Raw genomic sequence first — 13,431 nt, 5'->3', positions numbered from 1 at the left:
TTTTTTTTTTTTTTTTTTTTTTTTTGTTTCTTTTGTTTCAGCTGAGATTAGCTGCGCTGCGCTGAGGTGGCCTCGGTTGTCTTGGTTGGTTGACGGCTTTTTGTTTTGCTAGGTTGGGAGTTATGTATGTACCTTATGTATGTATGTACCGTATGTATGTATGTATGTATGTATGTATGTATGTATGTATGTATGTATGTATGTCCCTTTCTTTTCGCTTTGGGCTTTTGCTTTGCTTTGCTTTGCTTTGATTTGCTGTTTCTGGCTTAGATCAGTTAGTTAGTGAGTTAGTGAGTTAGTCAGTCAGTGCTGTTTGGAGACGAGCTCTGCTTGGTCTGGTTAGCTGTCTCTAGCGGCATGTACGTAGATAGTTTTTACTCCGTCGATGGGATGTGGGAGGGGTGCAAGAGGGTTTTGGATTGAGGAAGGTTTTTGATTGAGGAGCGTGAGGAGGAGCGAAGCTTAGCTGGATCGATGCATACATACATACCTACATAGGTACATACATACATATATATATATACATAAAGAATCGTCCGCGGCACGGGAAAATTCCAGAGCCGACTCACCCACTCTCACCAACCACCAGATCCCCTTCCCCTCTAACGGTTAAAAAAAAAAAAAAAAAAAAAAAAAAAAAAAAAGGGGGGGGGGGGGGGAAGGGGGGCGTATAGCTTTCAAATATCTAACAAGCAATCAGAGACTCGCCGACGATTGCCTCGTCTTGCCTTTTGTTTGCCTTTGACCCTTCTACCTCGCATCGCAAACGAAGAGACATGAAGCCGCTTGCCCCCTCGGTGCCGATATATACATATATATATATATGTAGCAGCAGCAGCAGTCTGTCTGTCTATCTTTCTATCTTTCTATCTATCTATCTATCTATCTATCTATCTGTCTATCTATCCGAGTCGAAAGCGCTCGTGGCTAGATGATATAAACAGACAGCTAGAGAGGGAAGTAGCTAGCTAGGTAGGTGGGTGCGTAGGTAAGTCATATAATAAGGCAATGTGAGACAATATAGAAGAATGTGTACAAGACGACACACACAATACGATACAATACAACACAATACATGTCAGTCAGCTACGCAGCCAGCCATTCCAAAATCAAAGTCTGAGTACTCGACGCAGAGGTATTAAAAAAAAAGCCAGGACAGAACAAGAAAGCAAGCTCGCAGACCCTGACTCAGAAGTGTCTGTTAGAGAAGGAGAAAGAGGGTATTTCGAACCTCTTCATATTATTATCGCCGTCTTATAATTTTGTAAAGGCACCAACCAGTACCTCCTGACAACCATCTAGCTAGCTGCTGAACATCTGAACATGTACGGCCCAGCGGAGCGGTGGGATGCCTACCTGTTCTCTCCATCGCAGGGAGCAGACACAGGGAAAGTATCATGTAATGTACACCACCACCACCGCGCCCCGCCGCTCTATGCACAGTTTCCCCTCCAACACGATAGAGGGCCCCATGTCGTATGCGCCGTGATTGTTCAAAATGCCGATTCCCAATTCCCAATTCCCAATTCCCAATTCCCAATTCCCAATTCCTAATTCCCAATTCCCAATCCCCAATTGATTGCCCTCGCCGCCCAAACAGCGCCAGGAACAGAATAGCAAAAGTAGCGGAATGATTTACAATAGTGTAGCATCACCACGCATAATCATCCACAACATCATCATCCCCATTCCAATCATCGTCTCCACTCCTCTCCTCATCCAGGAAGTCCGCCTCCGTGACCTGCGTCTCTGTCGGCCTCAGGTTATCAATACGCACATTAACAATCTCGCACAAGCCTTGGACAACCTCTTTCTTCTTGCCTTCTCCTCTTTTACTGGCCTTCTCGCTATCGGAGCCTTCTGAAAGAGTGTCGGAGGCGGACGTGATGAGTGTGTCTTTGCCAGCTGTATCTTTGAGGATGCCGAGCTCGCGCTCAAGGTGAGAGAGGCGGTTCGTAGGATTATCTCCAATCATCTTGGGCTTTGAGCCGGAGGACTCTGCATATATTCCGAACGGAAGGTTCTGTGCCGCTCTGCGAGTTGAGCGGCGAGCTGGTGGCGATGGCTCCTCATCCTTGAGATCTTTCTCTCCTTGACCCTTTCGCGAACTTCTACGAAGCGAGATTGATGTTGCAAAAGAAACTTCAGAATCAATCTTGGGATCATCGGGGATACATGGTCTGAGTTGAAGAGAAGAGCGCTTGCTTTCAGCTACTACTTCAGCCTCCTCCGCCGGAACCACCAAGGGATTTGGACTTGCCTTTCTCAAGCTTGAGATCGGCTTCGGGGGTTTCAGAAAGTACTTGAATACCCTCTGAAGTGCTCCGACCCATTTGTCGCGAAATGAGGCTCGGTCTCTCCAGCCGATGTTCAAGATGGCTTGGATGGTCAGGAAACGCAGATCGGGCAGCTGGCTGGCACTGTCAAGCAGACTTTGGAAGAAGGCCTCGGCTGCCACGATCTCCCATTTGCGTAGCTGCGTGAGCTCGATTGTTTGGAGAGTGGATGGCCATGTGGGAATCTGATCCGGCTCCAAAAGATTATCGTACTGTGGTTCGGAATCTCGATAGGTGGCATGCATGTTGAAATATGTCAGGTTCATACGGAACACTTGCAAATTTGGGCATGCCGGCCCAAGGATTGGCAGGAATGATATACTCAAAGACTGGTTGTGATTGAGTGTCAGGACTCGGAGCTGTCTTCCATGGGTGAGAAGGAAAGCGGCGAAATCCTCTGCCACAATTTCCCAGCAATTAATTAGCTCGAGGTTGCGAAGGCCGGTAGGTAGCATGGGCAAGAGCTTCGCATTCATCAGAGTCGATGACTCGAATACTAGGTGTTTCAGGGAGGCCAGGTTACTGAGGGCCTGGGCAAGGACGGCTTCGTGCTTGGGGTCTTCCTCCTCCCCTTTCAAACTTGGGAGTTGGTAATTGACGAAAGCAACTTTTTGAAGGGAGGAGAAAGTAGGCTTCAAGTGGATATGAGGTATTTGCTCGATAGAATATTTCTTGCCACCCATTCTCGACGACCACCGCCAACTCCTAAGCTTTACAAAACTCGTCTTATCTCCTCGCATAGGATCAGCGGTAGGATCGGTATACTCGAGTGCCTCGAAGACCGAGTCTGGATATGTCCACTTGATATTGTCATCAAGGGCGCGGTACGGTGACATGTCCTTCTGGTGGTAGAATTCCAGGTCGGTCAATCGAGGCAGGTCCTTGATCAAGCCATACAGATCCAAGTGACCACAGCCTGGCAAAGAGTATGCTACGACTTGACCAACATCAATCCGCAGCAATTGAACCTTCTGCCGGTATTTGAATGTCATAGGTATAGGGTCTGCCATCAACAAGTCCACCAATCTGTGTGCCTGTACCATGGGAACCAGAGGGGGAGAATAGTATAGGACGGTGAAGGCTGGCTCTGCAAAGTTGCGGCAAAGTCTAGCAACATTGAGAAGCCATTGTCCAGATGGGAGGGGTTGGAAGGTGTGTTCTTCGTAGAGAGGGTATGTGGCATATTGAAAAATCGACACCAGAACGTGGTAGGGGAGGTTTTGCCACGGCGGGATGACCCCCGAGCCATCTATCAGATTGATCGATGATATTGTCGTGGGGGATATTTGCTTCGACTGCTTGCGCCTCTTCGGTCTACTACTTGATGATGAATCCTTGAAACCGCTTTGGGAGTGGGATGAGGAGGAGGAGGAGGAGGGACGGGAGCGTTTCTGCTGGCTTCGCGGAGGTTGTTCGACTCGAGGAGGGATTCGAGAACGCAGGCTGGGACGACGTCTCGGGTTCGGGCTTTGCTCTTCCTTTGACTCGGAGTCATAATCATCGTCGTCGTCATCGACCTCAAGTGCGAGTTCGTCCTCGGAAGATGACTCGGCATATGATACCACGGGCTTGACTCGAGTTGTGCGCGAGGGGATGAAGGATGGTTTGGGCAATGTCCGGCGGCGGCAGCCCGCAGAGCCCATGACGCCGGCTCCAGATGTTGTTGTGGTTGTGGTTTTTGTTGTTGTTTGCTCTGCTGTGCTGCGCTGCGCTATTATTCATGAAGAGAAGAGCTTTGGGCCATTCCATTCGAAGAGCGATACAGTTCGTGCAAGCCTCGACGACGCTTCTCGTAGATTATCGCAGCAGCCGGACGATGTTTGGAGAGAGATTTATTTAGATGGGGGGGTTGAAGGTGAGAAGAAGTGAATGATCTCAGTCATCTACAAGGCTTTCAGATAGCCGTGCCTACGGAGTACAGTTGGGTGTGGGCAACCCGTGATGCCCAATATAGACTAGCCAGTAGCTTAATTAGGTGGGGCTCACTCACCATGCACTGCAGCCTCCCTGGACCCTGGGCGTGTCCATGTCCATGTCTTCTGGCGCCGTTGTCAACAATAGGCACAGAGAGTACAAGCGCGACTCGGCATCGGATTTAAATTCAAAATCGAAAAAAACAAAATCGAAATCGAAATGCCCGTGCCATCTTCTTGTACTCGGACATTTTTTCATGACTTATAACCTAATATCTCGGCCTACCTCCACCTCCACCTCCACCTACACCTACACCTACACCTACACCGACGCGTTGTTATTGACTGCACTCCATTCGTTCACCCACCACCGCCCAAAAAACAAAAACCAAAACCAAAACAAAACCAACATAACCAAAATCCCCAAAATCTAGCTTGGCATTCTTTCTTGCCTGAAGAGCCTGAAGCGCATTCACTCACTATTCATTCTCATGATTCACAATGAGGCCCTGCCGAGACTAGCATCATAATGAGAAATGTCCGATAAAGGTCTGGGAGACATCGCGCTTTCTGTTTACAATCATCTCAACAACCCCAATCGACGACCTTACCTCAAGAGAAATGTGCGCAAAGCCCTCCGCTCTTTGACTAATATGGGATCAAGAGGCTCGGCTTTAAGATCATCGGCTCGACTTGGATCTCGAGAAGAGTCAATGGCTTCGGACGAAGAAGACGGCCTACGGCCAATGAAGCGGAGGAAGCTTTTCGACAACAGGACCACCTCTGCCAAACATGACGACGACGACGACGACAAAAATTTTACGAGGAGGCCCTTTGGTCAGGTGACGAACAAGAGCAACGGAGTTCCTTCTCCGTCCTCCAAGCCGGAGGCCATCAAGCCCTCAAATTTCTATGGCAAGCCTAAAACAGCTCCTTCGCCCCTGGTCCCCGGGTCGCTCACAGTACGACCGATAACGAGTAAGAATTCTATTAACAGAATTCTGCCCGCGACTCTGGTGAACTTCTTCGAATCGATGCGAATTGATATCCACCATATCGACCCGGGCTATGACGAGGAAGTGAGCGACGACCGTGGGCAAGAAGCCAACATTCCGTGCAGGTGCTTTGTTAGTATGTTTTACGCTAATAACGACAAAAAATCCGGCGATGTGGATAGTAGAGACTTGACGATTAACTGTAAAGATGTCAAGGCGTGCACTTTACGAGTCAGTATCGGCTACGATGGAACGGTCAGGAGGGAAGTCGTCCTTCCAGAGCCATTCATCTTCTCGCCGACTCACTTTTACGTCAACCGAAGGAAGGACATCAACGGCCGGTCGATCCGCGAATTTGGATTTGCCGACAAGTATCAACTGCAGATCAAATTGGAACCGATGGGGTCCCACGAAGCATGGCCTCCCCTGGGTGCACAAGGTCTAGTATCTGATCTCATTGATCAAGGAACGATAAGCCCTGAAGAGACACACTTGCATTGCAAGACAAATCCGTTCGCTGACGCCGACCAACACGCAAAGCTTGATCTACAACTTTGCTATAAGACTATCAAGCAGGCCATCCCGTTCAGCTTGGAGATACAAATTAGATGGGCATCTCCCAGTCATCTGAGTGAAATCAGATCCAGAAACACGAAGATAGCCGCAGCTCGTATGCCTGCTTCTTTTCCAGGCCCCGAGATTTCCAAATCTCCTATTGCCCGCCAAGCTGAGGATATCACAGCTCATGAGAGTCCCGGAGACAGCCGTGTTCCAAGACGGCGCACAGCTGTCACAACATACAACTTGAGGACCCTGAGCAGCATGGCTCAAAGGAGGTCACCAAAAGCTTCTCGCACGAAGAGACCAAAGCGACAGAATCTCGACAGCGGGGATATCACAGTGACATACAGCTTCAGCAGAGCAGAAGCTGCAGAGGCAGGCATCAAGCGAGAGACGACAATCTCAGGGCTGAACTGCCCTTTTTGTCTTTCGCGAAATGGTAGTCTCGAGGAGCTGAGGCTACATCTTCACACCGACCATGGTGCCTTCAAATTTCATCTCCGCCGGCCAGATCCCCCTTTCGTGACCTACTATATCGAATTGGTCAAAAATAATAGGCCTGCTCCGACGTTTCCACAGGAACTTCAGAGAACTATTCAGATGGGTCTTCCTGTAAGCCTGTTTGATCTGGAAAAGTATATTGGTGGAGATGAATCTTGGGTGAAGGCTCGCAATGGCAGGTCTCAACCCAGCCTCCTACCCCCCCATCTCCAACCGCAAGCACCCGATGCCTCGTCATCTTCATCGCCACATGAGTCCCGCCACAGCTCGCCAAATACGTCAAACGACACTGATGATATGATGGGGTTTGAAAATTGTGAGCCAAAGGCTCAGTTGCCAGTTTTCCAGCGAAGAGTCTTCTACGCCCCCACAACGAGTAAGCCGCTCTACGAGGCTACCACTAAACGTCTTTTGAAACCTGGAGATGAGCTACCAAAAAGCGATGACGAAACAGATGAGGCATGGCTCCATCAGAGTCAACGGGACGGCTTGAACGACTTCACGGATGAGGATGTCTTACCCGAGGAGAAAGACTTCATGCACCGTTGGAATTCCTTCGTTGTCAATGAACACCTCACAAGTGATAAGTACCTCGCGACTGTGGTTGTTCGCTTTGTGGAAGCAAACAAGGCTTGGCTGGTAGAGAAAACCTCTCGGAGAAAGGAATTCATGAAGCAAGCCGAGAACTTCATTCTCAAAGGAATATTTGATGAGCGCCGTCTTCGTCACTGCTTGGGCGTCATTGAGGAAGAGAGGAAGGCAATAGCGGCGAGAGAGGTAGCCGAGAGGAAAGAAGATGTTGATATGGACCGGATGGATGAGGACGAGAAAGAAGCACCTCCGGCGCGGTCCTTGCATACATGTGTTTGTGGCGAATATCAGCCTCTAGACCGGGTCACCTGTCGCGGAACTGTAAGAATCTCATGCTCTCTGATCCAACCTGTATATCGTAAGACACGTGCTAACGAGAAGCAGAGTTGCCAATCACGTTTCTTCTGTCGGCCATGCGCCCAAAAGTGCGGTAGAAGCCTCGTAAGGGCTTGGAAATGCGATGATTGCATTTCTTGAACATAACAGCATGCATGGTATTAGCACGGCGCCACGGGCATCGTGTATTTATTGTATGTAGTAGCCAACGGGCTCAGGATTGGAGGCATGTTGCTGTTGCCTCAGGATGCTAGCCGGGAAAGTTGCGCGAAGCATTGCTTGCTTGCGCTGCCAAATACGCACAGAAATGCCGTGTGAAGGCGATGGAGAGCACTTCGTAGCTGAAAGAGGCTTGGAAAGTGAGTTGAGGCGATACCGGGTCAGTCAGTAGATCAATCACCTTAGCTACCTACGCTGCGGCTCAAGCAGATTGTGTATGTAGTATGTATGTACATAGCAGTAATTCTAATTAGAGCTGGGAGTGGGAGTGGGAGTGGGAGTGGGTGTGGAAGTGAGAGTGAGAGTGAGAGTGAGAGTGAGAGTGAGAGTGAGAGTGAGAGTGAGAGTGAGAGTGAGAGTGAGAGTGAGAGTGAGAGTGGGATGCTATCAAGCTTTCGACTTTGTGCAGCTAGCTACCGGTAGCTGGTCTCGATCCGACCAGATCTACGACGATTGATCACGGGACTGAATGAATAACCGCAGGATAATTGATCACTTGTGGGTTTTGTTTCATGTACATACAGTAGAGCTGGATTGAGTGACCATTATCTTATCTTATTTTGATGGAGGAAGATTTTTTAGACATTAGTTACGCGCCCAACATCAGAATAGAGATTATATAGGTACCTAGCTGTAGATGGTCTGTAGATGGTAAATGCTTGTACCTTGGGGCGGGACGCTATGTCATCATCCCAGCGACGACGATCCTGATCCCTAGTAAACTAGTAAGTTCCTCCCCGGGACGAGAGTTCGTCTCACACTTCACCTTCGCCCTCCCGTCGCCTTCACCTCCGCCTCCGCCATCCCATCTGCACGCACTTTACTTCACCTCCCGACGACGGTAACAAAAACACGTCGCACCCAAGAACCACCCTCACGACCATCACGACCTCCACTACTTATCACCACCACCACCACCACCACCACCACCGCTACGACGACGCCATCGCAATCGCCCGGCCGGAAATCACTAGCCAGCCATTGCGATCTGCGGTCGATGCGCCTTGCGAGGAAACATACACACCATTGGAATTGCTGTCGGCGTCGTCTATGCGGTTGCGCGTTCTGGGCCGGAAGCATCGTCTTGCGACAATGAATAGGTAGCCCTCGATTTGGACTTCAGCCTCGATTCGACACCCACCAGTGAATGCGAACCTGCTAACACCACCCCCACTACGCGGCGCACTACTATTGTCACCGTCCTCGGAAAAAAAAGGTGCGACCTTTCATTCTTCCATTCTTCCTTTCCTCTTCTTTTCCCCCCCTCTCCCCCCACCAAACAATATCTCAAAGTTGTTTTCCCAGCCCGCTCCAACATAGAGCTTTTGGCCGAGACGCCCTCGCCCTCGCCCTCGGCCCCTGTCTACCCACATCTGACCGATAACAGCCTCCTATCATGGAGCGCAAGCCAGCCCAGCCAGGCTTTGCCGCCGCCTACCCAGAGCTGGATCAGCTCAACAAGCAGATCGCCGAGCTCAAGCAGCGCACTCTACCATACGTACGTTCACCGTGCTTACAGTCACCGCGTCTCTGCTCACAAATCCTCGCAGGAACCCCATCTACTCACGGTACCTACGAGCACCCCCTACAGAGAAACCCCAATCTACGAATACCGGGGCACGCCCTTCGAGGACTATGAAGTCAGAGAACTGCAGCACATGACCATGATCTCCTCCTCCCGGCGCGGAGTGGCTCGGACGGAGGGTGACTGGCAAGCCCGGATCGAGAGTCAGTCCCCAGCAGCCCTGCAAGCGCTCAGCAATACAGCCACGCCTAGTCATACGAAAGACCAGAAGGTATACAAGAAGTTCTCCTTGCGCGATTACGCCAACGCGAAGAAGAACGGAACCAAGCTACCTTCACCACCTACGACCGCGGGCGACACCAAGGTCGGCCATGCCACATATGTCAGTGCTTCCACGAGCAGTACGCCTATGAGTCGCCTACCCTCATTCGAAAGTGGCGCTCCAGAGGTAAAGCTGAACGGGGTTGCCGCGCCATTGGTCAATTCACACAACTTGGAGAAGCCGGGTCCGAAGGGGAATGCAAAGTAAGTCTGGAATCTTTTATGCATGAACGCATGGCTAATGCACCTTCCCTAGCCTTGCAGTGCCATCTTCGAATCGTCCTGATACCAAGACAAATGCTCCTGCTACGAACGCCTCTGAGCGCCCTCCAAACCATACCCTCGCATCACAAAGGTCACTCTCGCATCTCAAGCCACCCGTCAACCACCAACTTCCTCCTCGACCTAATTCTCCCCTTCGTAAGAGCTACGATGTCAAGCCCGTGTCGGAGCAGAAGAAGCGACCATTGGAGTCGTCCGGTGCTGGACAATCTGAGAAGCGTGCCAAGATTGACCATGATAAGAGTTCGTCCACGTCACAGAACCATCATCCACGCAAGATAGACAGTTCCGAGTCGAAGAAGCTGGCGCCCGCAAAGAACATTCAATCGACATCTACGCCGAACCGCGCCTCGCCGCTCCCTAACAAGACCGCCCCTGACGCCAAGTCGTCACAAGCGAAGGAGATCAGAACGGATAAGCCAAGACCGCTTCCTGGTAGACTTGGGCCACTGCCAGAAGATCTCACGGAGTTGGTGAACCCGAAGAAGCCTGGATCAGTGAACTCGACCCCCAGCGCACTGGCCAAGTACAATGGTCAAGATACCATGGTCGGTAAGGATTCTCGTGGCAAGAGCCCGTTGAGATCCTCCACACCTGCTCAAGCTTCCCACGGCTCTCAAGCCTCCAAGAAGCTTCCCTCGCCGCTCAAGCCTCTCCCGAAGATGCTTTCACCCACCCTTCCCGATGTGGTCGAGCGAGAACTGGAGCGGATTCAGGCCAAGAAGACCGCGAAGGAAAAGGAGGCAGCAAAGGAGACACCCCCGGGAGCGTCTCGTGACACTGTCGGAGCTCGGTACGAAGAAGTTCGACGACCTAACGTTCCGGGTGTTGCACGAAAGACAGTTACGCCAAAGGTGGGACACCCTCCAAAGAAGGCCCCGGGAGAATCGAGCAAGTTGCGCCCATCACCAGAGAAGGAAATGGCACCAGAGGTCAAGACAAGCCTCATTGTCAAGATGAAGTACAAGAAACGCATCGCCACGAACCTCCAGCGCATTCTCCGCATCAGTCCAAAGCCTAGCAACGAGTACCTGAGGCTTGAGAGAGAGCGTCAGGCAAGCTTGAACCCTCAACGCGGACCGAAGCCATCAAAGAGAGAGTCCTCAGAAGAAGCAGAGTTGCCCCTTTCAACTGTCTCAGCCAAGGCTTCTACATCAAATAAGCGACCGAGCAGCACCAATGAGCGATCAGAACCGGCTGCAAAGCGCGCGAAGTTGTCTGATAGCGTTGATGCTTCAAAGGAAAAGAGGCCCCTCGAAACAACTTTCAAGTCTCCAGCTCCTGCCGCAAAGAGCCAGAAGGACCTGTTGCCTACGCCAAAGAAGGAAGAACCTATTAAGAGCGTGGCTATGCGCAAAGTTGGTTCCACCGACAGCAGCGTTCGCACCCCACAGACCATGAACACCAATACTCCAGCTTCGGCCGAAACGTCTCGTGTGGGCGGCGGCGATGCTCGATCATACCCTAGTGATGATCGACAGCAACAGGATGCCAAAAGATTGGGCGTTGAGGCTCGGAATCTTAAGCGTAAGATGGATCAGATCCTGCAGACGAAACTCCCAGGAGGCCCAGTTTCCGTTACCGAAGAAGATCGCAAGCATGGATATGCTGTCGGTATCGAGTGCGTCACCCGGTACATGGAACTATTCGCGCTCACGGATCGTCTGAACAAAGGCCGCAATTTTACGATGTGGGAGTCGAACGTCGGACTCTGGACCCTCCTGGAGCGCAGCACGCTAGAGAAGCATCCAATTCTACACGCGCTTAATTTGCAGCTTGGTGCTATCCTGAAGCAAGAGATTGGCCGCGCCTACACCGAGAACTTGCAGAGGAATCCGCAGAAGTACGCTGCCGATTTGACGTTTATCGGGGGCATGACAAAGAACTTTTTGGAACTTGATCAGAATTGGAAGGAGGCGCGCAAGTCCCGCTTCGTGCTTGCTGAGCTGGGTGCGCCTGAGGCTTTGGGGCCGTGGACCACAGTTGGGCAGGCTACAGTGTATATCCATGCTGTCCTGGAGCTGTATGCGAAGAAGGAGAAGACGGGCTGGAGGCTTTCGACTTCTTAGCTTTCACTTGCTTCTGGCTCTTCTTCCGTTCGATTGCACTCCCATAGCATCAACGACAGAGGAAACATTACAGGGGCGGAGAGGGGGAGAGGGAGATATGTGTACGATGAACGAAACAAGAGTCGGTCGACTCACGATGTCACTTGCAGGCGTTTTTTCACAGGACGGCGTTTTGGTATGATGAGGATTGAGGGCGCGGGGGCGGCAAGGGATTAATTTACCATCATCGCGATGCGGGATGCAGATATGGGATGGGATTGGAACGGAATTATGTATGTATTTTGCGAAGCGAAGCGATGGTATGGGACGGGCCGGTCTGGTGTGGGGTGGTCAACTTCACGGGCTCCTTTGGGCGTAAGGGGGGGGATAAGGCATGGTGCTGATATCAGGGCGCCTTTGGGTGCATGCGTGGAAGCGGAAACAACCGGAAAGGAACGATACCCCATTGAATGTTTCAATTTTTTTTCCCGGTTTCTCTTCATGATATCATTCTTGGATTCATTTGATCCTTGATTTCCATTTGATCATGTCGTAATTTGGGAGCGGATGGACTCGACTTTTGCATTTTCCTCTTTTTTTATACATGTGTAATTCGAAAGCTTCTTCTCCTTCTTTTTCTTCCTCTTTCTCTTCTTCATCTTGTTTAATGTGATGCTTTCATTTCCTCTGATCCGCTTTGCTTAATACCTTTTTCCCCCCCCCCCTCCTACTTCGAAATGTTTTTTTTATTATCGTCGTTATTGGTAAAGATGGGAACGAAACGAAAGGAGTATATAAGTAACATGTAAATAACAATCAAAGAAGAAGAAAGAAAGAAAGAAGGATATGTACATATGAGCGAGCCAGCCAGGCAGGCAGGCGCTCGGCGATTTCAGCCGACCGAATGACAGAATGGGATTCCTCGCCGACCCATGGCACCTGTGCAGCACGCGATGAGAGTCTGTACGAAGTAGTTCGACGCGCTCGATCCGGCCGGCCTGGGAGACGGAGGGATTATGTACCGGAGTCAAGTAGACACAGAGATAAGAGAATGTGGCGTGGTGAGATAGATACCGGCTTGGAAGCTGTTGCGTTCGTGTGAAACTATAGCGTCTTCGGCCTGTCGGCCCTGCGCAACGTATAGGTAGGTGGTGAATCACCGCGATAGGGGCGATCTGAAGGATAGCCGAGTGGCCATCAACCTGCACCGGCGCGTCGTTCACGGGAGGCGAGCTAGCGGTGCCTGCCTGCCCGCCGAAGTGGATCTGGATCTGGATCTGGATCTGGATCTGGATCTGAAGTCGAGCTTCCTGCCGGGCAACGTGGTGTTCTTCCGTGGCTGCGTGCGGCAGCATTTCATTCCACTGCCGCCACGATCCGGGAGAGGCGCAGTCTGGTTCTGGTTTTGGTTTCCTTCTCGCACAGCTCCGAAGCGGTCGGTCGTCGATGGCGGACGCGACTTTGCAGGTCACGGAGCGACGCGGCGTCTATTCCTGTACCGTCTGCTTCTTCAGTGTGCTCCGGTGAAGGAGCGATGTAGCGGTACGTCTCCTCGGCTCCAGCGTCCTGTGGCAGAGACGTGGGATTTCCTCCACATTCATGGTAGCGTGTAAGGACCCATGCTTCAAGCCCCCAACTCCGCGTCTGCGAGCTCGGGCCGGGCCGGCCGGCTCGGCCGACTACAGCTTATCTTATGAGCGCAACAGGCACGTCAAGCAGCGCTCTGACTCTGAGCTTCAGCTCTAGATGCCGACAACAGTAGATGGCCGCACGGAAACCAGGATCAAATAAGGCGGGAATGAA

The 13,431-nt window shown here is 51.3% G+C and overlaps 3 protein-coding genes across 3 annotated transcripts; 2 read left to right on the top strand and 1 right to left on the bottom strand.

Moving 5' to 3' along the window:
- Window positions 1–1,651: 1,651 nt before the first annotated feature.
- On the bottom strand, window positions 1,652–3,979 carry L3040_009553 (uncharacterized protein; the record flags this gene model as incomplete). The annotated part of the gene is made up of 1 exon (XM_007293329.1): window positions 1,652–3,979. One exon carries the CDS (start codon window positions 3,977–3,979, stop codon window positions 1,652–1,654), a length of 2,328 nt encoding a protein of 775 aa, XP_007293391.1.
- Window positions 3,980–4,785: 806 nt separating this feature from the next.
- On the top strand, window positions 4,786–7,574 carry L3040_009552 (uncharacterized protein; the record flags this gene model as incomplete). Its single annotated transcript, XM_066156007.1, has 3 exons — window positions 4,786–7,218; window positions 7,282–7,338; window positions 7,488–7,574. 3 exons carry the CDS (start codon window positions 4,786–4,788, stop codon window positions 7,572–7,574), a joined length of 2,577 nt encoding a protein of 858 aa, XP_066010275.1.
- Window positions 7,575–8,848: 1,274 nt separating this feature from the next.
- Window positions 8,849–11,649, top strand: L3040_009551 (uncharacterized protein; the record flags this gene model as incomplete). The annotated part of the gene is made up of 3 exons (XM_007293330.2): window positions 8,849–8,950; window positions 9,003–9,502; window positions 9,555–11,649. The coding sequence occupies 3 exons, from the start codon at window positions 8,849–8,851 to the stop codon at window positions 11,647–11,649; spliced, it is 2,697 nt and encodes an 898-aa protein (XP_007293392.2).
- Window positions 11,650–13,431: the final 1,782 nt, after the last annotated feature.

This window comes from Drepanopeziza brunnea (genome assembly GCF_022702325.1).
Source record: "Drepanopeziza brunnea f. sp. 'multigermtubi' strain 214-2 chromosome Unknown ctg19, whole genome shotgun sequence".
NCBI lineage: Eukaryota > Fungi > Ascomycota > Leotiomycetes > Helotiales > Drepanopezizaceae > Drepanopeziza > Drepanopeziza brunnea.
The sequence above is the reverse complement of the archived record's forward strand: the minus strand, read 5'-3'. Positions and strand labels throughout refer to the sequence as shown.